This window comes from Halichoeres trimaculatus, unplaced genomic scaffold, assembly GCF_033239565.1.
Source record: "Halichoeres trimaculatus isolate MK-OKI-2021-1 unplaced genomic scaffold, fHalTri1.1 fHalTri1_scaffold_5, whole genome shotgun sequence".
Classification (NCBI taxonomy): domain Eukaryota; kingdom Metazoa; phylum Chordata; class Actinopteri; order Labriformes; family Labridae; genus Halichoeres; species Halichoeres trimaculatus.
Genome location: NW_027437183.1, coordinates 15177501 through 15203531, shown reverse-complemented (window position 1 = coordinate 15203531; position 26031 = coordinate 15177501). Strand labels below are relative to the sequence as shown.

The 26031-nt window shown below is 40.6% G+C and overlaps 3 protein-coding genes across 3 annotated transcripts; 1 reads left to right on the top strand and 2 right to left on the bottom strand.

Moving 5' to 3' along the window:
- Positions 1-947: 947 nt before the first annotated feature.
- mpeg1.1 (macrophage expressed 1, tandem duplicate 1) lies at positions 948-3709 on the bottom strand. The gene is made up of 2 exons (XM_074670612.1): positions 3260-3709; positions 948-3056 (listed from the first exon to the last, which is right to left on the bottom strand). Exons 1-2 carry the CDS (start codon positions 3707-3709, stop codon positions 1371-1373), a joined length of 2136 nt encoding a protein of 711 aa, XP_074526713.1. The 3' UTR covers positions 948-1370.
- Positions 3710-6338: 2629 nt separating this feature from the next.
- Positions 6339-7133, bottom strand: LOC141790823 (histone H1.4). The gene has a single exon (XM_074670923.1). The coding sequence runs from the start codon at positions 7089-7091 to the stop codon at positions 6534-6536; it is 558 nt and encodes a 185-aa protein (XP_074527024.1). The 5' UTR covers positions 7092-7133; the 3' UTR covers positions 6339-6533.
- Positions 7134-11997: 4864 nt separating this feature from the next.
- On the top strand, positions 11998-19970 carry tspan36 (tetraspanin 36). Its single transcript, XM_074670155.1, has 7 exons — positions 11998-12294; positions 15591-15782; positions 15881-15955; positions 16074-16169; positions 17322-17474; positions 17634-17717; positions 18326-19970. Exons 1-7 carry the CDS (start codon positions 12235-12237, stop codon positions 18404-18406), a joined length of 741 nt encoding a protein of 246 aa, XP_074526256.1. The 5' UTR covers positions 11998-12234; the 3' UTR covers positions 18407-19970.
- Positions 19971-26031: the final 6061 nt, after the last annotated feature.

Below are 26031 nucleotides of genomic sequence, written 5' to 3'. Positions count from 1 at the left end.
TAGTAACAGCACTTTCCGGGAAATGCCTTTTTGTAGATGTCAGTGCAAGTAGATGAGCTCTCACTGCATGTGTGTTTCTTTTAGAGCCCTTGTGTGTGTTTTTGTCGATATAACATCTGAGCCGGCCTGTCTGTGTGCTGATAACCTCACCATAACCATGAGGTCAGCTTTGCCATTGTCTATTTATGGAAGTGAGTGGAATGTTGGTGGTTTTCTCTGTTTGAACAGGAAGGATAAAAGTACCTCTTTGCACTCTGGGCAAGAGGTTTGATTCAACACAGGACACAGGAGGACTTGTTTTGTCTGCCAAGAATTACCACTTTTTTCTTGAAGCAATGTGTGCTAACTGTCTATTTTAAACCCACCAGTCAGTTCACTTTAGCTGCCGCTTCTGCATTTTTAAGAAACCACAACAGAACGGTATCACTTCTCTCATTAAGTGCAAGAACTAAATATGTATCAACAGGCATTTTGGGCTGTCTGACATTTAAGACACAAGATACTGTCCCTACCAAGTGTCTAATCTGTAAAAATGAAAGCAATGCAGTTGTGTTGAAGGTATTGGGTTAATTTTGTCCGTTATCTGCAACAAGTTATCTTCTTTAAAAGTTCTGTTAAAGGCTGGGACAATAAGTAAGAATGATTAAAGATGTGAAAAGATCATTTGATCTACATACATTACATTACATACATCGTATCAAATCTGCTTAAGTTGAGCCAGTCCTAAAGGGGAAGTTGCTTACCACTACTTCCCTTTGTATCACGACATTGACGACAACAAAAAATGCAAGACGTCAGTTTAAACAATCAGACCTTTTCCTGCAGAATTGTTTGTCGGGTCTTTTTTACAAAGTGAAGTGTTGTGCAGATGAGTCATGATACAGATACATGAGACAAATTAAGACACAAAGATGAGATTAAAAAAAGCTTTAATGAATGCTGTTGTCCTTTTATTACAAAATGTGCTTTAAAAAGTTATGTATCAATAGTCATTCTAAAAAAAGTTACAATAAACGTGTTACAAACCTGAAAATTTTAGTCAAAGCATTAAAGGAGATTCATGCCGTTTATTGGATGACTTTTTGTGCATTCTGACACAAGAGGGCAGCATTTGCTTACAGTTAACATCTTGAGCTGTCATCTCTTCTGAGCAGAAAACATCTGGAGACCAAACAGTATTGTATAACACTAAACAAAAGCTTAAAGTGCATGTAAAGCTATAAGAACATTTCTTTCATTGGCTATAAAAGTTAAACTAACATTAACCTTCTACATGAGAAAATTAGATCAGAGACCGGTTTTAAAAATTACAGTCGACAAAGAAATTAATGCTTTAACTGGTTTTGATAAACTTTACTAACCTAAGTCGCTCAGCTCTCATTTTCTGCAGCCTGGTCCTCAGGACGTTGCTGTATCACTCTCTCCTCCTCGCCATGGTTACCCTCACCATCTAACTCCACATAACCTCTTGCTGTCCCAGATAGCTTCCTTTTCCTCACTAGGACTACTGCCACTACCAGCAGCACCATTACACCAATCACCCCAAAGGCTACCCCAGCCTTCTCTCCAGGGGACAGCTGATTCAGCTCTGGGTTAAGGTTTTCCATGATTTCCTTGATTTCCTGTGGTTTTGCCAGCTTCCATGCCTTGGTCTTCCCTACTCTGACCCAATTCTGATCTCCTTCAGTCATTACCATCACCGTGTTTGTAGCTTGCATGCTGACAAGTGAAGGTTTACTGAAAGGAGGCAGTCGAATGGGGAGCAACTGTCCACCTGTGAACAGCCCTGACTGGACGCAGTAAAGGATTTCACAGCCATCACTCACTGAAGCAAGGTGCTGGCTGAACTGGGGAGGGCAGCGACGTTGGGAACGTGCAAGTGGGTTGCCTGACTCACAGCTGAAGAGGCCCCCAAAGGGCACAGAGAACCTTGTACCAGTCTCATAGTCCTTACTCACACAGATGACTTCTCCATCAGAGAGGAACTTGACTGGAATGAAGTTTTGTGGGCAGCTTTTGGCATTGGTGAGTGGGTTCATTAGAGAGGAGCTGTAAATCCCTCCAAACAGATATCCTGAGTTGTCTGGTGCCTTTCCATTTACAGCACACCAGTAGGTGTTGATGCGGGCAGAGCGAACATGATAATTGTCCTGACATACTTTACGATGGCAATGAAAAATCCCCCAACACCGATACCTTTGTTGGTAGCATTCATATGCAGTGTAGCCCTGCTGTCTCACTTCTGATCTCAATAAAGTTGGGATGTAAGGAGACTGGCAGGAGTACCCGCCAGTGTCAGAGTTCTTTTGGGCCAGGGTATCACACAGCGGACCTGCATCTGAACCCATCTGAACACACTCTTGGTAGACGCCACCAAAACTAAGGTTTGTGGCAGGACCTGCACAGGATGAGTCGTCAACATTTGCTTGGAAGTTAAAGTTCTTTGAGTTAATGTCGACACATCCGGGCCTGGTGTTGATCTTATAGTATCGCTCTATGGCCCGACCCACAGTGAGAGCCACTTTGGAAATGGTAGGCCCTGGCAGATCAGGCATGGTGTTGGTGCTAATAAAGTAATGCAGGGGAAATCCAGATCGGTCAATCGCAACCAGGTTGTTCCGAGTACTTTCCTGCCACTTCTGCAGAGTGATGCCAGGATAGAACGGTATACCGCCTTGGCTTTGGGTAAGAGAGTACTGAATATTGGTCTGGTATGTCTGAAGGGTTGAGCTCGATTGGGTGTTTTGACTGCTTATGTCAAACTTGAGTTTGTCAAAGAAGTTAAACCCTGCCTGCGCTTTGATGGTAGAGCTGTCTGATGAACTGTCCGACACATAGGAAGAGCGGAGGTAGTCTTCCTCCAATAAAATGGCCCCTGCATCGACACTTGTGATGACATGGGTTCCATAGTCCAGCACCATCCTCTCCGAGAGATAGTCTGCATTTCTTGTTTGATTGTTTTCAATGGCATCGGCTATCTCTTTGGCTTGTTGAGCAAAGCGGGCGTCCAGGACAAAGTCTGGATAAGCTTTTACTGTGTAGATCAGGTTGCGAATCTTTGGGGGGAAAATGAGATATGTGCAATTATTTTTTCAGTTTTGTTATTCACTACTGTAGCTCATTATAGTCCCATAATATTTTCTTGTTGAGATAAAATATTAGCTTTTAAATAGACATCTTCCTCAATATGTGACATTTAAATCAGTGTTTTGATTCTACACTGCCTCTTATAAAAAGTCTTAAACACAAAAAGACTCACCTGTACTCTAGCAGTAGTTGAAGAGTCTTTGACCTGATGGGTTTTCATCCTTTGGTTCTCATTAGAAAATTTGGCATTCAGAAAGCTGAGAAAAGAAACATCAGCATTGATGGAGTTGGATGAAGAGCTCTTCTGCTCCAGCCAGGAGCTGATTATCTCTGAGTTTGTCTCCAGGCCCGTCTCCTTGCGGGGGATGACGAACACCTCGTCTGGGATGAGGTAGATACCATCCTCAGTGGTCTGGCACTGGAAGTAACTCAGGTTCATGACTCGACCCATGTCAATGTTTCGGAGATTGTCCCAGCCCCCTCCTGGAAGCACCTCCAGGGCAGTGATGGAGCTGTTGACAGAGGCTCGACATTGTCTCAGCCAGTTGGTGGGGCGGCTGATTGGGGCTGAGAAGCAGACCTGAAGGAGGGAGAGAGCCACAAGAGTCACAGCTGTCTTCATGATGTCTGCATCAGAGAGGACTGAAACAGCTACCTAAAAGGTTCAACCAAGCTCCTCCTCTCATGAAGTTTATCATATGACAAACTGGAACATCCTGTTCAAAAACTGATGAATGGGGAAGTGGTTTTACTTTCACTTGTAAATCTGCATTTGTATTTACCAAAAAATACATATGCTGCACAATACATACTTAAAGTGAGCTTAGAGACGGTTATTATGTACCCAAATACTAACTTCATAGAAAAATGTAGCTATGTTTGAAAGCAGTTTTATTATCACATTCAAAGTAGGGGAAGTGCAGTTTACCTGTGTCTGATACATTGCAAATAATTCTGTTGTTTAATTGTTAAAGTACTTTAAAGCTGTGACATCTTTGTCAATGAATCCCCAGATGAGTAGTGTTTCTATGATTCAATCAAAAATGTAAAGCTTGATGGTGATTATGAACGCAACAGTCAAGATAAAAGAGACATATGACACGTTTTAAAGTTTTTTTTGTACACTCAGCAGTGTTGTTCCATGAGAGTTTTGATATATAGATGTCCATCATGTAGAGTACACTATGATTCAGATTTACACCTTCTCTCAAGACAAGTCTGAGAAAACAAGCAGGGTGCTACAATACTGAAAGCAAAGTGCCTAAGAAAAAACAGGAGAGTTGGAATGCAAACCAGAGTTTCACTCTAAATGAAACTAAAGGTGTAACAGAAGCTCATTGTATCACAACCCTGAGCAGATTTTGCTTTGGTTAATAGATAATAATCACTGCCATTTGGTCCAATTTCAGAGACAGCATTAAGAATGTGTTTTATGAAGCATACCGCTCTGCTTCAGAGATAAAGGTAGAACAATTGACTTCCTCATACCAAATGGGAACAGAAAGAAGATATGAAAACCTGTGCTAACTAAAAAAAAAATAATAGGGAAGTCTTTTTGTTTTCACATACTGTCACATGAGTGTGCGTCTGTGGGAATGTCCCAAAGAGTTCCAAGTGGCTCACAGCCAAAAATTCAGCCCTCGAAAATCAAACCCAACCTTGAATTTCTCCTGGACTACAAGTAATTTAAGAAAATTAAAGGAAGTATAAAGTAAAGGCCAAATGATAGATTTTTGTTTTAAACTACGAGTGATACAGTTTGCTTTTTTATGTAGCCACTCTGTATTCCTCTTGAACATTTAAAGCAGAACAGGTAATAACACCAGAAACAATCACTGCACAGAGTAGAAAAACAAGCAGATCCACACCCCTTCATTCAACAGTAGGTACAACATTGCCACATCTTTCACACATGGTCAGAGAACATGTGATTTAATAATAGGTATTTTTTTAGATTAAAGATGCATTATGTATTACTGCAACATGGCATATTATTAAAATGGCATTAGATATAGTTTTTATATGACACCGGATATGACCATGATGTAAAGTGACCTGAGGTGACCCCACACTTTCCTTCAAACCAAGTAACTGTAGGTAGTGTATATGACCGGTAGATGGCGATATTGGACTAAATTCCTGATGAGGTCCAAAGCTGAGACCCGTCACTGCGTGAAAATGCCCACATCAGAGCAGTTATCAATATGTACGCACCGGCTTGTTTGATATGTGTAGTCTGGTGTCGGACTTTGTATTTTTCAGACCGTTATGTTTTTATATTTTATGTGACTCTTTGTATTCAGATTCAATTCGAATCAAACCCATTCACCTTTGACTCTCCTTTTTTAACTTAAAATCACCCCATCTTCTGTTTCCTCTGGCTAACTTCATAAATTTCATGAATATCCTAAAAAAAAAGATAGTCCTGTGCTCAGTCGGGCTGAAGCCATTGACCAGTCTTAATTTTTTAGACTGATAAGGACGCTATCGAACACAGCTCGTCGCGCCCCTCAAGCCTCTCCGTGTCCCTGCCGATTAGCCGCGTTTCTGCAAACAGCTGTGGACTAAGTGTCCTAAGGTGACCAGCCAGGTCCAACCCAGAGCTCTTCTGATGGGAATAATTTGCTGCCTTGAAAAGGCACAAGTGAACATAGGTTTGGCTAAAACATGTTTTCGATTTGTTACTTTTTTTTACAAACTCACTGGAATCCGGAAAAGTAGGCTCTACGCACTGTCTTTTATATTATAAAGAAAGAGACGTAAACAGATGATATTCAGACAAGTTTATGGTCAGGTCGTTTTTGACGCCTCACACTGTGCTGGACACTTTTGCCAGCGTGCGTGCTGGTGCCAACGCGCATTCAACACAGTCCCTGGCGCGCTCACTGTTAATGCAAATGGTGTCACAGCGTATGGTGTTTACTGGTGTGGAATCCCGCTGTCAAGACGCTTTAAGAGCGCATTTTTCACTCATTTTTGGTTGCTTTGCGTCATGACCGCGGCTCACAAAAACGCAGTCTCAAAATGCCAAACTCATTTCCTGTTTCTGCCAAAGAATACATCCATCTATGAGCTGGATAACTAGGTTTTATAGCTTTCATACTGACACACCAACTGAGACATGATGTAATACAGTAAAGGCAGCCTCATCCAGACAGTGTCCACTTCTCACATTTCATCATTTATTTTCAAAGCTAAATAAAAAAATTCACAATGCACAAATTTTAAATGAAAATAGCTTTAATATCGCAGACAATTGCACCACGGGTGGTTGCAGAGAGATGTGATTATACAGCAGGTTTCTAGAAAACTAGAAAAAGGAAACTGTAAAGTAGCAAAAGCAAACTTAAGCTTTTGGAAAGACTGTAAAGGTTTAGTCCACACATGCACTGAGTGCCATCGGAAATGTGTTAAAGTTAGCACTCATCATTTATCGAGGAGAGTTCTCACTTCTTGGCAGCAGCTGCCCTGGTCCTGGTGCGCTTGGCCTTCTTAGGACTCTTTTTGAGGGTCTTCTTAGGAGCCTTCCTCTTAGGACTCTTTGACTTAGGTTTTTTGGCAGCAGTGGATCTCTTAGCCTTCTTGGGACTCTTTGCCTTCTTCTTCTTCTTAGTTGCCTTCTTGGCTGGTGATGCACCTCCAGCTGCTTTCTTCTTGCCAGCCTTCTTGACCTTTTTGGTTTTCGGCTTCTTCTTCTTCACCACCTTCTTCTTGCGGGGTTTGGGAGCCTTTTTGCTCAGCTTAAAAGATCCTTTGGTCTGGACCAGAGTTCCCTTGGTCACCAAGCGTTTGACAGCGGCAAGGACTCTGGCATTGTTCTTCACCACATTATATCCTCCAGCATTCAAAGCCTTTTTCAGGCCCACCAGAGAGAGACCCCCACGCTCTGAGGATGCAGCGACAGCCTTCACGATCAAGGTTGACACTGACTTCTTCTTGGCTTTCCTTGGAGATTTTGGAGCCGCTGGGGGCCCAGTAGGCACAGCAGTCATTGCTGAAGACATTGTTGTAGTGCCAATGTCAGGATCAGGAGAATGAGTTTCAGAGAGATAATGAGTAGAGTGGTATCTCTGCCAGCTTTAGCCCATATGAAGCCCTGATGAGAACCGTGTAGAGTGAGTCCCTCCTCTAGCGCGCCTCTTCTTACCCTGTCAAACTTGATAAAGTTTGTGCTTTCTTCTCTTCAATTATTTTTTTAAAAAGATACCTAACATACTGAAAACTCACAGAAGAAGCACATCACCAGAATCCACACATCATTAGCAATCTAAATCTATATTTTGATTCAGGAAGTTAAGAAAATTCTTTTAAAAATTTTAAGATCAGTGCTGACTGGGAGCTGCTGAGTGAAATACGTGATGTGTATTTTGAACATTTGAAGAAATAATTACTCCTTTAAACAATCACTTTCAGTCTCATACAATTAAATATGTCGAAAGGATAAGGTGGTTGATGAACTGGCTACAAAACATGGTTTAGTTTTGTCTGCTTTTCCAAAATAAATCCACTTAAAGATGATCAAAGAAACACAGCCCCCTCACAGACTCAACACAGTCACTTCAACTTACATATAAACCCCTGAAATGCAGATGGGGTCACTTGAAATGCAAAGAACCCTATGTTGAAAAAAGAAATCACTAGTACAAACTTTTTGTGTAGTAATATGCTTATGTAATAATATTTCTGTGGGGATCTGAACATGTCTCCTTTTGGTGGAGGGAGTTGGATCTCAGCCAGAGTCAGAGCTATCTGCCTGTAAGAAAAGGCGCCAAGAGAAACGAATTGAAGTCAGATTAAATTCCCGCTTCTTTTCAACTTTTTGACCCCTTTTGATGTCATTGGTGTGGCATTGATATAGTAAATGAGCATTTCTAAGATTGCAACAGAAGACAGTTGTTTCAACCACCTGCATGTCAACTAAAAAAGCCTCAAGAAAGTGTTGGCATCATGCTTCATCTGGTTTTCTTCACACGTTGTCTATTTGTTTAACATAACCCCCCCCCCCCCCCCCCCCCCTTTTTTTGCCTTTACTAATTTATGAGTCTGCTTGCAATCTCTCTCAAAGCATCATAAACTTGCACAGATGTGTCCCAACAGCACAGTACTTACATAGCTTTTCTTGAAATTATTTTTCCAAATTGTACTAATTTACAAATTGTGCCTTCAAAGAACTAAATTATTAATAATAATTAATTTAATTTTTATGATGCTGAGCTGGAAAGAAAGACTTTTAATCTTTATCTACATCTAAATAACTCTGATATTGTTTGTTTGTCTAAAAAGAGATGATATGAATGCCCAAAATGCAGAAATGTAGAGTGAGTATTCTCAGATAGTCTCAAAAGCATGTCCACAGAAATGTTTCAAAAATGAGTTTCCAACAATGACTCAGCACTTGTTAGTTTATGTCTCTCTTTTTTATGCTTTCTCCCTCATGAAAAACTTGTATCATGGCAAAATACAGGAGTATGTGAGACAGAGAGAGAAGGTTGGCCTGCACTGCCTTCTGTTGGGGACTGATAGTGCCTCATGCTGTTACTTAACACACAAACACACACACACACATATAAACACAGAGTACACATTACAACAGAATGAGTGTGTCTCAATTTGTTTGAATTAAGGTCCTGTTGACCTCTCAGTGACCTCTTTCTTAAACCTTTATTTTGAAGTTGTAAGATCACTGACATGTTTAACACCATTTACAAAGGTATCTGTGGCTTTTGCACAGGGAGTTTAGGTTCATGTAACTGTAGCCGAACACTGGGCTTCTGGTGGGGAACTTAGTGAAGCAGACTGATCTTTTCCGGTAAAACTTTAGATACTTTTTCACTGAAGGAATTTTCAAACAACAGACACCAGGGTCTAAATTTAGTTCCTGGGGCAGTTGATCTACCCTTAGAATACTACTTGCCCAAGTGGTAGTCCTTTTCAAAGTCCAGGAACTTTTCAGGGAAAAGGCCTGAAGCTAAATATTTTGTGTTGGTACAGATTCCTTACAGTTTTATTACTCCCAACATCTACAATAAGATCACGCACAACTGTGACTCAGGAGCCGTTTACACGAAAACAGTTTTAGCGTAAAAAGCAAAAGCTCTGTTGCATTCTAGCCTCGCATTTACACAGAAACAGCGTTTCAGCCGACCTAAAAGGTGAACTTTTGAAAACGGCCTCCAGAGTGGGATTTTTCTGAAACGCTGCCGACACCGTTGCCATGTAAACAGTAAGCTGGCGTTTTCAGTGGAAACGTTGACGACACACTCTACCTCGCGCAAGCGCTTACAACAGGACAAAAGTACCGTTGTTACGATCGTCACAAACTACGTTGTACTTGTGCTGCTCAATCTGCTGAATCTGCCGACTGTCTTTCAACAAAATATGCATCTATTACTCCACTCTTAAACTTAGTATTCCCCAGTACACCAGATGACCAGCTCGACTCTACTTCGGTTGAGATCTCTCAAAAGGGGCTTCTGGACAACACAGTTATAGCACCACCTACAGGCCTGGCATGCTTACTACAGCGTTTTCAGTCCATCAGCGTTTCCGTGTAAACGCTGATGTTTTTTTCAATGTGTTTTAGCGTTTTCAGATGAAACGTTGACATGTCAACGGGGCCTTAGGATACTACCTGCCCAAGTGGTACTCGTTTCCAAAGTCCAGGAACTTTTCTGGGAAAAGGCCTGAAGCTAATTATTTGGGTTGGTACAGATTCCTTACAGTTTTTATTTCTCCCATCATCTGCAATAACATCACACACAACTGTGACTCACTTTGTTTTCATTACTCCATAACCATGGTCTTCTTTGAGCCTAAGTGGGAATGTGTTTCTGTCAAGCCTTGGTTTTACAGCCTGGAGAGAGGCCATGTGAAATGGTGACTTTCAGCACAACCTGCGAGTGGTTGTCACAGGTTAACACAGCTGTTGAAACACAGGAGGATTTTGTCCTAAATTATTTCCAACGTGCTTATCTCCTTCCAAGTGTTGATTCAGCATTTATGAATTTCTTCATATGTCACTGGCATGATTAGCTTGATGTTTCATGGGACTTCCCTCTCAAGAGAAGTTCCTGGAACCAAAAGTTTCTGGTGCGTCTAGTTCAACAGCACCTGATAACAAAGAACATGTCTCCTTCTATTTAGAGCGCGGTCACACTGGCCATCCAAAACGTGTCGTGCCTAAGCAGGATTGCCCCCCTGAAGTTCCCCAGCTGGAGAGTACAGCCAGCGGTCACACTACCCCTACGTCAACCAGACTTTAGCAGGTATCACAGACACGCGCACACCCCACCTACGTCATCGTGAAGCGTCTGTTCATATGAAGCGCGATCTCATCAGAGTCAGCACAATGAGACAGAGAGCACTGCTACAACTTTAGAGACCTTTGGACTAATATTAGGTCGTTTTCGCCTGACACAGCCCTCTAACACCCCGCTTTGTTTAAAATGACTGTCGAGAGATGCACTCGCAGTGATTATACGTAATGGATCGCACGCGCTGTCCGCGTGCTTGTGCTCGTGCTCGTGCATGAAGTAAACCCTGCCGAAGCCCACCTCCTCCAAGCGTGCCGAAGCACGGAAGGGAATCGTGCTTGAGCACGGCACAGTTGCGGTCACACTGGCCATTCCAAACGTGCTTTACAGCTGAAGCATGCTTAGGCACGGCACAATTGGCCAGTGTGACCGCGCCTGTAGACGTTCACCATTACCCTCTTGGATTTTATCCCCTACCTTGACATGTTATTCTCATAATCTAACCAGAGTCAAACCACCGATTTTTTGTTTATTCTGAATCTTACCCTATTTACCCTGAATATTTCTATGAGGACTGTAATATAAACATTTAAAGCTTTGAGTGGTTTTAAGGCCTGAAACAACTCAAATGGAGGGTAGGTAGGTTGTATTCACTATTGGCAGACAAAAACAGATTTTGTTAAAATTATTCCCTGTGGTAGGGGGAACGAGTCCTCTCCAACAAAAGTTACCATCTTGCTTTGAAATGTTTCTATGGCAGCTCAAAATGGACAAACTATGCGCATACACTCTTTTGTGTTAAGTGGCTGGCCACACAAAAAGTGATGTTTCCAGGCCAAAGATGAAAAAAAAGGGAAGTTGGTTATGGATGAAAAAAAAATCTGCATTTTTAGATGAACTTTATACTAAAAACTTGACAAATGGAGGATGGTTGTCATCATACACCACAGGAGCGTCTCTCTCCTAAAGGCTGTTGTTACTCAACTGACAGGAAGGGTGAGCAAGGGTGAATTTCAGTGCAGAATGTGACCCCTAGGTGTCTGTAAATATTCCAATTTGTATACACTGCATCTCTAGGCAAAGTTAAGTGAATGTTTTTTGTTTGTTTATGATATGAATATCTTTCCTATGTAGAGGACAAGTTGGAAAAGTTTCTTACAGGGGCTTTAGCAGCTCACCCTGTTGCTGTTGTGGTTTCCAGAACTTGTGGCTGCTCTGCTGGAAAAGCAGCTGTTACCTTTGACTTCCAATAACTCTAATGTGTCAGCACAGCAAGTTATCACTTTAAAATCCTTCTAGTGCCACTGTGATTCAACACAGACACAGATGACGGACTCAAACTCACTCTACTGCCAAGAAATATTAATGAACTATGCAAGCTCAGTAAATTCCCATTGGGATTTCTGTTCTTGTGTGTTTAAAATTGTCTAAATGTTCTGACAGTGTTCTTTCTTGCTTTGATGAATGAATCTAAATTGTGGAAATGACTAAAAAGGGTTGGATTTCTAAATCAATGACAAATTTCCTATGTAAAACGCAGGATCACTCTGTTTCTCGCAAGGAGTCTGCCACTACTTTCTTTCTTAAGTCCCCCTTCCTCCCCTCCCCTTCCTCTCCTTCCTCCCCTCCATGTGAGGGAGTGATGCGTGATGTGAGGAGGGCAGGAAGGCTGAACGACCTGTTCTGTAACATCGCTCTCCTCCCCGAAAGCATGTGACCATGTGATCGCAGCCTCTCTCCCTCTGCAGCCAGATAGACTGATTGAGAAAACTTGTGACCGGAGCGGTACGCGGCAGCAGTGCGCAGCAGCCCGGCTCTGTCTGGAAGATAAAAACAGGACCGCACAGTCCTCCTTCAATCACTTCAGCTCAGACAGAAAGACATCATCTTCATCATGGACTGCGGGATTTTCACCTCGAAGACCGTTCTCCTCTTCCTCAGCTTGATATTTTGGGTGAGTCGCAGTGATATTTCTTCCTTCACCTGGTTTGTAATGTCTCCCTGTCGTAGATATTTCCTGCGGTTATCGCTACTTTCTTTATTTTCTAGATGAGTTGTGTGAGCTTCTGTGTTTATAACCCCTGGGAATCAGATAAGAATTGATAAACAAATTCTTAGCCTGCCCTAGTTTTTTTTTTTTTTTTTTGCTGGTATTGTTTTAACCCACTGTTTCCCCATGTTTTTTATACATCATACTGTTTTAACCTGTGTTTTAATTTTAAATGTAAAGGAACACTGAAAAGTAAAAGGTTCCCGACCATGTGGATTTCAAGAACCCTGATCTCTCAAACCAAGCTTGAACTTTGACACTCCACAGTCCATATCTCTGGCTTACTTTCAGTGTGAGCTTTGTACCCATATGTAGTTGGCACACATTCCCTACTCCAGCATAAGTTCCTCTCCTCATTTGGCCCCTGTTGCTGACCCCTGTCTTCTGTCCCCTTCAGTCGAAGTGGTGTTAAAAAGGGCGAGTGAACTCCTCTGCTTTTCTGTGGCTGATGTCTTTGTAATTACATTACTGTGAGATGGAACAGGCCTGTGTGTGTGGGTCAGTTAGTGTGTGTAAGAAACAAGAGAAAACACAGGCCTGGTTTGTTTTGTACATCCAACTCTTCCATCCTTTTTTTTTTTTTACTATTCTCTTCTAATTTAATTTACCCTCAATGAAAATAATTGAGATTTATCAGGCTTTGCTAAAATGTGTTTATTTATCAATCACCAAGTTTGAAAGTCAGTCTTTTCTCATTTTTCACCAGTAGTTTACTCCACGTCTGTTGCACGAAAGTTTATGCCTGCAGAACACTGCGGATACAAAACACACCTTTTAAAGAGTTCCTCATCTGGATTTGACCTGTTTAGACAAATTTGCAACTCACACAACAAGTATTCCAACTCTCTTAAACTAAATAAACAAAGTACACGTGAAGTATGCATTACTGATTGACAATCTGTGTTTATCCTCATCATAAGAACACCACAGTTTGATATGACAGTGTAAATCAGGCCACATTAAAAGCACTTCTTTTATTTTTGTACATTATATCTGTCATAATTATAAGATTTCACACTATCAAGAAACATGTTAAAGAAAAACTCACCAAAGTGGAGATTTTAAGATGGTCTGTAACATTAGAGGTTGTCAATACCCATCCTGATCTTTAATTCAATCATAGCAGATTATCTTTTTAAATCTGTTTGACGCATGCCCGTCTTTATTTAATCTTGTGCAGCTAAATTGAGTTTAAAGCAGTGACAACTTATCCAAAGACTTATCATGGATCAAATATATAAAAATATATTAAAAAAACAGATTTTTAATAGAATTGTGATCTAATCTAATAGAGCTGCATAAAACTTTATTTGTATTACCGGATTATTCAGTTTATCTTTGGTATGGCAGTTTTTAAAAATCAATCAAATATTGTTGACTTAATATTGAAAATGAAAAGTTGCAAAGGTTAAAGTGTTCTGATTATTTGGAGGCACATGAGCACAGGCTGCGTCACGGCTGCTTTTTTTTCCCCTAGAGTCAGATATATCCAGTACGTCTGCCTCCCTTGATTCTTCCATAGATGAAGTATTCGTTGTTTTCCATGCAGAAAACCCGCCGAAGTCATCCTGACTGATCTAGAAACATCCCCTTAGAGGTTACTCACATTCCTCTGAAGTGGCACCGTCCATTGGTGCGATACGTTGTGTAAGCCTCTTTGTGCTGCTTCTTAGGCACAAGATCAGAATTTCTGGAAAGATTAGGAGGTGAGCCATGGGGGAGGAGGGGAGGCCTGAGGGGTCGAGTAACTACCCCTGAAGAGATCCCGTGACTGTGGAGTGATTAAGAGAAGTGAGTCATGAGGCTGAAGTGGAGGATAAATGATTGTTAGGCCACAGGAAATACACGTATGATCAGAGAGGAGCACACGATGTAAAACTCACTTCACCAAGAGGAACTCATACTGAACACTATTCTGATATCTGCTACACATAAAGGGCAACTTCACCTTTTTAGGTCAGAGGTTGTGGTGTCATCTTTTCCATCCATCACACAAATGGAAATCTAGATCACACATTCTGTTCTTCCTTAAACCTGTGGTTGCCACCCACAAACAGACAGGACTCACACTACAGCTGCATTTGACCATAATCCCGTTTGCAGTTTAGGAGTTTCTTTCTATTTCAAGCGCTCCGTTTAATTTGAAGGTTTTTTCCCTGAACCGTCTTGCCTATTTAAGCAGAGCGGGGTTCAGATCTGATACATTTGGTTTCAAAGGGCAAAAGGAAGTCAGGGGACGTTGTTGGGAGATAAATACTTTAGAGGCTTTGTTTTGTAAACAGTTATCTCTTTTCTTAAAGGGTGTGCTGCATTGACCCTCCCTGCTTTAATGTTTTCACACACCTTAAGGTGATTGAAATAATTTTAGACACATTCATTCTACTCTGTACAGTGTGTGTGCACTTTTCTCCAATATAAACACAACCCTGTGATTGATGATCTCACTGTAAAGGCATGACTTGTAGTCATGATAACGGTGTGACTGGATGCCTAATCCAGCAGAGCAGACAGTCAGTGACCTCCACAGCATGAGTATATAACAAGAGATCAGAGGAGATAGAGTGAGGAGGACAAAAACTCTATATTCTTAGAAAAGACAGTTAAACACAGAAGCTTCTTTTTACAGAAACTTCTTCTTGCTTTTACACATGTGCAGTGTTGATACAGTTGAACTGACAGACTCACATTTTTTAGTAGCCGTCATGCTCAGGGTGTGGAAAAATGATTTTTCACAATCAGCGTTTACTTACTGAGCCTACCCAAAAGGACCCTTTTGACCACAACATGGTGAAAAACACACATCATGTGACAAACTCCTCCCCAGCACATGTGTTTTTCTACCCTGCTTTGTAAAACCCAAGGTTTAGGAAAGCGGAAGCTTTTAAGCAGAATGATTAATTACCTAATATTATTGACAACTTTGGTGCAAACTTAAGAAATAAAGCAGTAAATGAGGAGATTGCACTTTAATTAAGCTCAGTGTTTGGTTGTTTGTATAATATTGGGTCATTAAAATGAATCAGCAGTTTTAAATAGGAACAGCTTTTAATCAAATCTGTTTTTCTGGAATGGCTTCACCATCTTCTGGTGGTCCATTCTCATAATGCACAAGTTTGACCTTTGAATTATTTAATATTCTTACATCATGCAGCTAGCTTATCTTGTCTGTGGAGTATAAACACTTTGTGATGTCTCTGCAGGCTGCAGGAGGATTGATGGCTTATGTCGGGGCCTACGTGATCAGGAGTTATGACAACTTCAACAACTTCATCCAGGACAAGTACACTCTGATTCCAGCAGCTATCATCATCGGTGTCAGTGTGGTGATGTTCATTTTCGGTTTGTTGGGATGCTTCGCCACATTAAGGGAGTCCAGAGTCGGCCTTAGCTTTGTAAGTGTCTCTGAATCCTTGTCCTAGATTTTGTTGATGTTTTTAATCCATTTAACCTCAAATTTACTTTGTTCTTACTCTGATTTCTTCCTTTCCAGTTCTTCTTTTTCATTATGGTGATCTTTGTTGCTGAAGTTGCTGCTCTGGTATTCAGCTTCATCTACCAAAACAAAGTGAGTCACAGACACTTTTTGTTTACCCATTATCGCACATTTTATTCCTGCTGGTTGTGAACTTTAGCAGATATCACACTTTCTGACATCGCTGTCTTCTTTTCTCACGTCCTTGTAGATAAGCGGAGACCTGCAGCGCTCCATGAGTGACGTCTTCTCCAGGTATGATGGAGAAGATGCTGAGACCAAAGCTGTGGACTACCTTCAGACTCAGGTTGGTATTTTATTGTACAAATCAAATATAGATTTCTATTCTCGGTCGTGCTTTCACAGGACACACCTGTTGTGCTGCAGACTTTCATATTTACCAACTTTCACTTCCTTCTCTTTTTCTTTCATTTCCTGTGGTGTTTGTCTTTTTCTGTCAGCCTAAAATAAATGAACTAATGAATGTTGTACTAAAACCATCCTTAAAGTAGGTTTTTGGAATGACTATTGTGGTGTATAGCTGGGATATTTTATGGTGGCTCCTATGTGTGTAGAGTTTAAAGGGAGACAACTATAGAACATTTTAAAATATACATCAATAAATTATCCCTGTTCTCTCTACTGTTATACTCCTGGTATACCAATTTTCATTTAGAAGGGAAACCTGGCTTTCAGGTTTAAACCTTGAATCTAGTCTATCAGCACTCAGCTTTCAAAGAAATTAGTTATTATACACTAAGAAAACAACTTTAGGTAAGGTAATAATTTAAACAAATCTTCCAGCAAGCTAAACACCAGCATTTATTATACCACTATAGTATGATCACTTTTTTAAGCAGTCTAACAAAAAATAAACAAACTGAAAGAACACTGTTTCCTGCTTCACTGACACGAGCTGCACACTCCCTGACCTCTAGTGAAATAATTAATATCTAAAAGTAGGTGACAGGTTTTTTTTCTTCGCTGTGTTGTGTTTGACCCCAATATTGGCAAAGTTTTAAAAAATCTTCCATAACAACCTTAACACCGTTTTTCTAATCATGAGGATTATTGGTTAATCCACTGTTTCTCTCTGCCTCTGTTCTACTTTCTTGTGGCAGTTCAAAACTTTCCCCTTTTTGTTTTCATTTTTCATCAATTTGCAGGAAATCAAACAACTTTCAGCAGACTTCATATGACTGTTTACTCATTTCATGTGTCCCTGGTTGAGAGGGCCTTTGCTGATTCTTGAATTTTCCTTTTTGGCTGATCAAACAGACCCAACAATTAACAAAACTTTACTCATTCTTGATAAAATGACACCATTAAAGAGTGGTGATATTTTTATTTAGTGTTTAGTGTTGTGTGTTATCATTTCTCTTTTGTTGACCAGTACATGTAGATTTAGCTATGTTGTTCTGAATTAACCCCTGTTTGTTTGATCTCTGTTTCTGTGCAGTTGCAGTGCTGTGGTGTCAGAAATTACACCAGCTGGTCCAGCACGGCCTGGTTTTCAGAACACAACAACACTGTTCCTCTGAGCTGCTGTAAAAATGCTTCCTTGGAGCAGTGCACAGGCAGACTGGACCAACTAGACCTGCTGAACCTTGAGGTATAAGAGCAAATATATGTTGATTAAATATGCTGTATGAGTTTCACATTATTTCTGACAAAACATGTAACCTGTAGAATCAAAGTTTTTTTCCTGATCCAGTTTATTATGAACAGACGTTTCGGATGTGCCCTCATTGTTGTTGTTCATGGCTTTCAGGGTTGTGAGCCCAAGCTGGAGGTGCTACTGCAGGATGTGTTGGGTTACGCTATGCTTGTCATTCTCGGCTTTGCTATCATTAAGGTAAAGAAAGTCCCACACAGTTTAGTCACTTATACACTCATGTAAGGAGTTTTAAACAGATTATGAACGAGACTAATTCTGTTGCCTCTTTGTGACCTACAAAAATGAATCACACAATCAGCAGAGTCAGAAAAGTTCAACACAAACTGCCCCTGAAAGTTTATTTAAGCGCCGTCCTCTCTTAGGCAAAGGGCAGTCATACAACAGCTACATGAGTTTCCTAACCCAGCTGCACCTTTTTGGTGTGTTTGAGGTTATCAGAGTTGAAAAACTAAGAATTGTTTGATTACATTACTGTAAAAGAAGATGACTTGTCTTCAAATGTACTCATGTAGGACTTCAATGCTGGCTCCATTATGGGCTGCTTCTAAACGAGACAGTTTGGTATTCAGACAGATTGCTTTTCAAGGTGAACTTTTAAAGAAGCAGAATAAAAAAGAGAAAGACTGGCTTGTAAGGGAAAAATGTGAACTGAGTGACCGCCTGGTTTCCTGAATACAGCTTTATAATTCTTGTTGAAGTGAAGTATTCACGCATTAGCATATTGATCTACATGTAAATGAATGTTAAAGGTGTCTTTCTGATCTTATCCATATTTTCATTCACAGTTTTTCGGGATGCTGAGCGTGTGTGTGATCACCTGTAAAGCTGGCAGCCGGAGGAATGGCTACCAGCCCCTTTATGCCTGAAACACCTCCTGCAACCAACCACCACCTCCTCATGTTGCTTGACTAGCTTTGCTGACATCTTTATCAGCGATGTACAGAAACATCCAGACTAAACATTGTACAAACCTTTATTTTGTTTAAGGCATAATTAGTAGGTAGAATATCTATGTTTTAGTCTAAAGGGGATAAAGATGTTGTGTTCCTCTTCTGGAAATATCGAGAAATGTGCTCTTAACTAGTTAAATCATTCCATTTTGTAAAGACATGACTTTCAACTTGATTTGTGGTCTATGTTTCCCTATTTGGAGATGATCCAAGGTTTGTGTTGTCTCAGCCAACTTGTGGCTTCCTTTGGATAACACATGTGACAGGAGCACAAGACACAGTTGGGAAAGCGAGTCAAAGATAGCAAATGTTGATCCAGTTGGTGAAAGTCTCAAATTTTAAAGCATCTGTTTATTTTTCATGTTTACTGTAAATTACAGTTCTGTGACATGTCAGGAGGCAGAGGAGACAGAAAACATTAAGGTGCCTATGTGTACACGTTGCCTTGCCATCTCACGATGCTGCATCGTGTAGATATTCTTTGGAAGCACGTGATTCTTTGGAACATATTCTTTAAATGATGTATCAGGCTATATATACAGCTTGTTGTGATTCTGAACAAAGGGCAGTGGTTGTGTGCCTGGCATTTAGGTGTGTATAAATACATATATGGAATTGTAACTGTATTAAATGACACAGTTTGGTTGTTTATTATGTTTCTAAATTAAACAGTTGAAAACGTCCCACATAGATGGACTCTGGTGCAGTTTAATCATGTTATTATTTCACCAAGGAGTCTGTGTTTTGGACATTTCTAGTCATTTAAAAGTGAAAAAAAGGTTTATCAACAGTGTGTACAGTACTTATTTTTGCACCGTGTTGTCAAAAAATGTGGTCACTTCAGTCCTGAAAATATCTCACTGTAACTTCTTTTAAAAACACATTCGAAGCAGGACGTTAGATGTGACCCCTGCTGGTTATCTTACAGTTTTACCTCCTGACTCTGCTGATAAAGAGACTCTGAGCCCAGCAGAGTGCGCACAGGAGTGTTAATCTTGTACAAGTTTTCTCCATGTTCAGAGAGATAAAACTCAGACTATAAACTCATACACAGAGGCATCATGGTTACTGTAGACTGGAGATAAGATGTGGAGCAACTGTTGATAGAGCCGTACAGATCTGATTTTGACTGATTTCATCCAGAAGTGTAACTGAAAATTAAACATTCTGTTGATACATTCAGCCTTATTTCCTCCTCCTCCTCCTCCTCTTCTTCTGACCTCTGAAATCCCTGTAAAAAAATACTGGATAATATCAACTGCAGGCATTTTTCATGCATCACCAGGGTTGCAATGACAAAGAAAATCCAACAGGCGGTGCTAGAGAGCCAGCTCTGGCTACTAAACAAACAGCAATGGTCTCCAACGGGCCCCCAAGCACCTCATATGAACTCTTTACAGGGGTAGTTCAGGGTTTTGAACTACCCCTGGGGCTCAAGCATCTTACATATCTGGTCGTTTGGCTTTCATACTCTGATGCGCCAGGAAAAAATACGTATTAATGCACATCATCTTTATAAGTAAAGCAGATGTAAATATGATTTGCAGGTCTTCTGAGAGACTTTTGAATCCATATTCATTTTATAATTTTGACCAAGCTGTCGTGTTTCTTTCATCAGAGATTAAGTAATCAATCTTAATGTGATTAACATTTCTCAATGACTTCCTCAGATGTAATTGATCATGCTCTCCTGTCTCAGTGTGTGTCCTTCTCATATTTGCTCTCTGCATATCTTATTCAGAGCAGCTCCTCTCTGCTCCGGGCTATGTTGACATTTAGACAGGCCACTTCTTTTCAGAGAGAACTGTTGGCACACATGCACGCACACAAACACACTCGAGGTGAGATAACCTTGTTGACTCTGAGACCTGTTTTCTTCCATCCTTCCTCAAACTGTCTCCTTCTCCTGTCTCTCTCTGGCTCTGACATTTGTTTATCTCTGAGTGCTTGTGTCAGTTTCTCAGCTCACTTTTTCTTTTCTTGTCAAGTGTCTTTATCTACCTGCTTTCAACTTAACATTTAAAGGTGCATCTGCCTCCGTATCTCCTTCTAATGCCACCCATCTGTTTTCTGTGCTGTGCTCTTGTTTTTCTCAGCTTCCTTTTTGGATGTTAACCCTCGATATCACGGGGTGCAGAGAGGAAGATAGTGTTTTTTCTTAGTATGACTGAGTTCTGTGAATGTTACAAATCAATCTGACTTGAACAGCTGTTTTTAGCAAAGTATCAGCCACTCTGAAGTTTGGTTCGTAGTTATTAGTTCCTACTCTACAGAACAAGATGAGGCCTTAATTTGGGGCTGTGACAACAAGTTAGGACACTCCACATAAAGATCTTTATCCTGTTGTTAAAATAAACTATTTTGGCTTTGTTGCAACAGGCTGCTATGTTTTCACTCTGATACTCTCTGAGGGAAAAAGTAGAGCATTAACCTATTCTGAGGTGAGTGCTTGAGTTGGAGTCTCTCAAAAGTAGCAGACATGGCACATCTTCAGAAACTGGTCTGCGTAAGATTTGATTCCCTCTGCAGTTTCTGATAAAAGGAGTAGGACTGACTGGGATCTATTGTGGTTAATACACTTAGCAGAGTCATGTAACTTTAAAAATATCTGACTTTACTCAGGGAAAAAAATGAAGTCTTCAGGCTTGTATTTTTATGGTTAATATGAGCCCCAGCAGTCAGTAGATGCTACAAATATACAGTCTGTGTGATGAAGAGCCATCAACTGATGCTGGTCTTTGCCAGCTACCATCCAGCCTAAGACCATGATGGCAAAGTAATTTTTGGGGTTTAATCCAGGAGAATTGACCGGAGACAACTGGAACTGATATTCTTCATGTCTTTGCTAAACCATTGCTAAGCTGATGCTGGTTAATGCCCAGGTTGGCTCCCCTGGTCTTAGTCAGTCTTGAGACATGGCTGTTTGGAAGAGTTCTGGTTTTTGTCCGTAGACAAAGAGTCTTCCAATAAGACTAACACAATCAATTTATAGTGTGTATGGGAAGAACTTGCTCTGGTGTAACAGTAAAAACCACAGTCTAATGACGTCTCTAGTCTCTCTCTCTAGTCTCTCTAGACTCCTGTGGCCCCTTCATCACTTCCCCCCAGGTTGTGTTTTTGGGAGAGTTTTTCTTTTTGTTTATCTGTCAACAACATAACTCAAAAAGTAACCAACGGATCTTGATGAAATTTTTAGGAATTGTTCAAAATGGGATAAGGAAGAAGTGATTACATTGTGGAGCTGATCCGGATCAACGTCTGGATCCAGGACTTTTTGAAAAGATTCTTTATCATTGTAGGATAGGGCCGTTTTCACCATATGTGTATTTAACTCCTCGATAAATGGTCGGATTGCTTTGCAAAAACAAAAACACAAGACAAGGTCATGGTAATTTCTGACACATGTAAAAGTACGATCCAGATCCTGGCAATATTCTGGATACTAAGATCCGGAATATGAAATATGTACTGGGTCACCATAATTTTCAACAATGTCAGGTAACAAATTATTAGGGAGTATAACATCAAAGTAGGACTAAAGTGTTGGTGATAATCACAATATGCTTGGCGGAGACCTGTGCTCTCTGAGTGCTTGTCTAGTTTGTGTTGACAAACCTTTCTAATTGAAGCGGTCTTCTTGAACTTTTAATTTAACACAATGAACTTTGAACAGACTGCCACACACGCTGACAAGGTCAAAAAAACTGTTTTTTCCTCCTCCTACGCACACACACCTGGCTTATCACCTGAGCTGTCTAAATACATTCGCTGGTGTCAAGCACCACCTACTGTTCAAACGTAAAACAATATATACACCAAGTCTTTTTCCTTAAAACAAAGGAACAAAAGATAGAAAAAAAATGAAACAAACAAAAGACTGTCTTATGGCTACAGCATCCATAGTCAGACTGATTCCTGGATGGTGCTGGTCTGGAAAAGCTGCAGGCTGCTGATTGTCATTCAGCCTTTAAAGCTATCATGGTGGAGTCATTCGACACTTAGCAAACAGCCCGGTCCAGCAACTGGCCTGGATCAGAAACAGCTGTATTCATCTCCTCTCTTAATGTACACATGCTATATACTGGTTCACACTGGTCTTTGCTGGTGGATACTCCGATTTGGCCTCATGGTCCAAGAAAAAAACTTTGAGAAATTCCTGTTTGGAAGTGCTTTTGTAGCCGAGTTAAAAGCGTCTGCTGGTTCTACCACAGTGAGTCGATTATTCCAGCTTTCTTTGTGTCACACCTCTTAAAACAAAGTTTTAGTAAAAATAAAATACAAATTAAACATAAAAATACAACTTTTAAACAATGTTAAATACCTAAAAGGTCAACAAAAGGCAACACCATAAAGTGGGTTTTAAGAAGAGATTTGATGGTCTGATGCTGGTCGGATGCTGGTGCTGGTTTCAAAGACCAAGCATATCAAAAAAAAATTCTCTGAAGATTTTTCTCACAGTCTACAGAGTAATAGCTTTTTGAGTGGGTAATAGTCAGACAAATACGTTTGTGGAAAGTAAAGTCACTGTTGTCACAGTGTTAGCTGTATATTCTGATTTTATAGTTTGTGCCATGTTTTATAGCTTCAAACTTGTGGCTTCACTTTTAGGGTGTGGTCATGTCATCCATCTTTTTATACAGCCACAATGAGGATGCCCCTCTAAAGATCAAACTTTTTAAGGAAGTACTTTCAACATAAATCCATATAGTGCACCTTCAAATAAGGGATATGTAGTCCTTTAAACATATGTCAGCATTTGTAGTCCTTTACATGTAGAATCACCAGTTTCATTAAAATCAGTTTTTCTGAGGAGTGACCAGCTAAACAGAACAGACAGGTTCATCTGTTATACAACAGAGTAAAGCCAGAATACGCAGAATGTGGTGACTATGATGACAAGATTAGATTCCAGTCCTCACTTTCTGTCTTTTTTTTCAGTGAGAATGAAGGAAAGTCTGAAGTCAGTAAGGTGAGAGCTGTGTGTGCAGATGATTTGGCACTGTTGTGTTTGCTATTCCCCTGTGAGTCATCTCTGCACACCTACAGATGTGTCCTCATATCTCTCACTCACTATCCTTCAAACTGTTACACAAAAAGTACAACACACACACACACACACACACACACACACACACACACACACACACACACACACACACACACACACACACACACACACACACACACACACACACTTACACCAAATAAGCCAGATGTTGTCAGAGGGAATTACAACCTAACCTCTAATTTATTCATTTCCATTCCCACTTGGACACGGATCAGTTGGAAGGAGGTAATCTGAGAAGGACGACACACAATACTGCTGCTCCTCTTGCTCAAGGTAGATCATCCAGCAGGAGGGCAGTCAGGTGCTCTCTGTGTAGAGAGACTCGAGAAGTATTTTCTGGTTATTTTCCAGACAAAGAATCCTGCTTACATCAAATCCGTCATTTCGAAAATACAAAACAACTCTAAAACCAAAGAGAAAACCTGAATGTTGCCAAGGTTACTTTTTAAAAACCCAATCATTTGGCCTTTCTTTTCAGCACAGACCATTAATAATGATCACACAATGTCATGACCATGAGGCAGGTGCTGCTGACAACATATGTGCCCATCTGTGTGTGCGTGCTTCTGTAAATAGCCACCCACCACTGACACTGTGTTGTCTCCATTTGTCAGATGCTATCAGTTTTAATTAGAGGGAGCAGGAAAGCAACAGAGGAACAGAAACAGACGCAGAGAACAAAGAAATCGAAGAATCAAATGAGCAGCAGCAGCCTCATGCCAAAATCTGCATGCTCTATGATTTTCTTTCTCCTCTTTAATTTATCTTCTAGTCGTGTTTCTTCAGAGCAGTGCAAGTGCAAAAGATGCCAGTGATGTGATCTAGACTTTGGCGAACCTCCAGCTCCTAATGATTTTCCCTCTACTCCTAGATCTGATTGCAGTTGAAGTATTTCCAGTAACATGTGCTACATGTCCCCCTGAAGGTGGATATCTTCAGGAATTTAAATCACCGGTGTCCCAGAAGACTCTAAATATTCCAATAAGAGGTTATTTTTGTACCTGGAGGAGCACAGGTTTATTTCCTGTTGTCTCATCTCTTTATGAATGCGACAGATTTTTGATATTGCATCTTTTGAGAAGATGTGTGTCAATGCTGTAGCGTTAAAAAACAGAGACACAAGATGGTGCTGATTGTGTTATACATACAAGCATGATGTTCTTTGTTACAGATTCTTATCAGTAAGTCAAAACACTGAATGAGGTACGACTGGTAGAAAACTCTGAGCTGGTGGTGTACAGTTTAAAGACAGCTTTTTGCACTCTATCTCAAACTTGGCATCATCACATTTTCTGACAGCTTTGAAACAGAATCAGAAACACCTGGTTAAGATGTTGCTCTGACGCAAAAGCAACAAAACTATTTGACAATTTCCTCTGCACAACATTCCGCTCATAACCTGGTGTTACCTCCTTCCACACACTTGAAAAGAAGCAGATATTCACCTGGTAAATGTAAAGTTTAAAGTCCTAACGTTTCACTTTTTCATACAGGGGTACCTGGTATCTGAACCTGTTCATTTGGGCTAGAATAGAATAGAATAGAATAGAATAGAATAGAATAGAATAGAATAGAATAGAATAGAATAGAACTTTATTGTCATTGTAACAAGTACAACGAAATTGAAGTCACAGCAGCATTCAAGAAAACAAAAGTAATTAAGTGTATAGAAAGTGCAAAAAGGTCCATAAGAAAATAAATGATGACAGGTTTGTCCATCATTCTCCAGTTCAGCCAGCCTCCACCTCCACAGGGTCCAGGAGAGAGCTTCTTCAGTCATGCTCCATCTCTGTCTCCTAGATCCTGTCTGCTCACAGCTGGTGAAGCTCTTCCAATGTGGCGTTTGTGTCTGATGTTAGCTCTGTTAGAAATGTCTATGAATAGCATGATGCTACTCTGCCCTCTTATATTCCTTCTGTTGCTGGGTAAGTATAGCGCGTCCATCTTATTGGAGATAGATCTTACGTTCCTAATAACAATGGATGGAAGGACAGGTCGATGCCGTCACTTCTTAGCTCACACCTGAGAACCAGCACATTGTCCTCACCTCCTTCTTCTCTCCTTGTGGGGAAACATCAGGCCTTACACCAGTTAGCATTGACATGCTACAGGCTGCTAACAGCTGAGTTCACATGTAAACAATGCAGCCATGGTTACATGTAGGATCTCCAGAGAAACACAGGAGAAAAAGTAGTAAAAAACTCACTGAAGCCACAAAAAGTTTGGTGTCCATGACCAACAAATGAGCCATAGAGAGTAATGATCCACTCCAAATACAAAGATTACGAAAAAAAAGACAAAAAAAATACAAGAGAGCTGCTGCTGCAAAAGGCAGTTATATCCCACAGGGCGGTGCCTAGCAACGCTTGGTAATGCATTTCTGGGTAGAAATGCTCATGGTATGAGCGTTTCTCTGTCACTTTAATTCTTTCTAGTTACACCCACCTCTTCTGAAATCACAATGGAACAACTG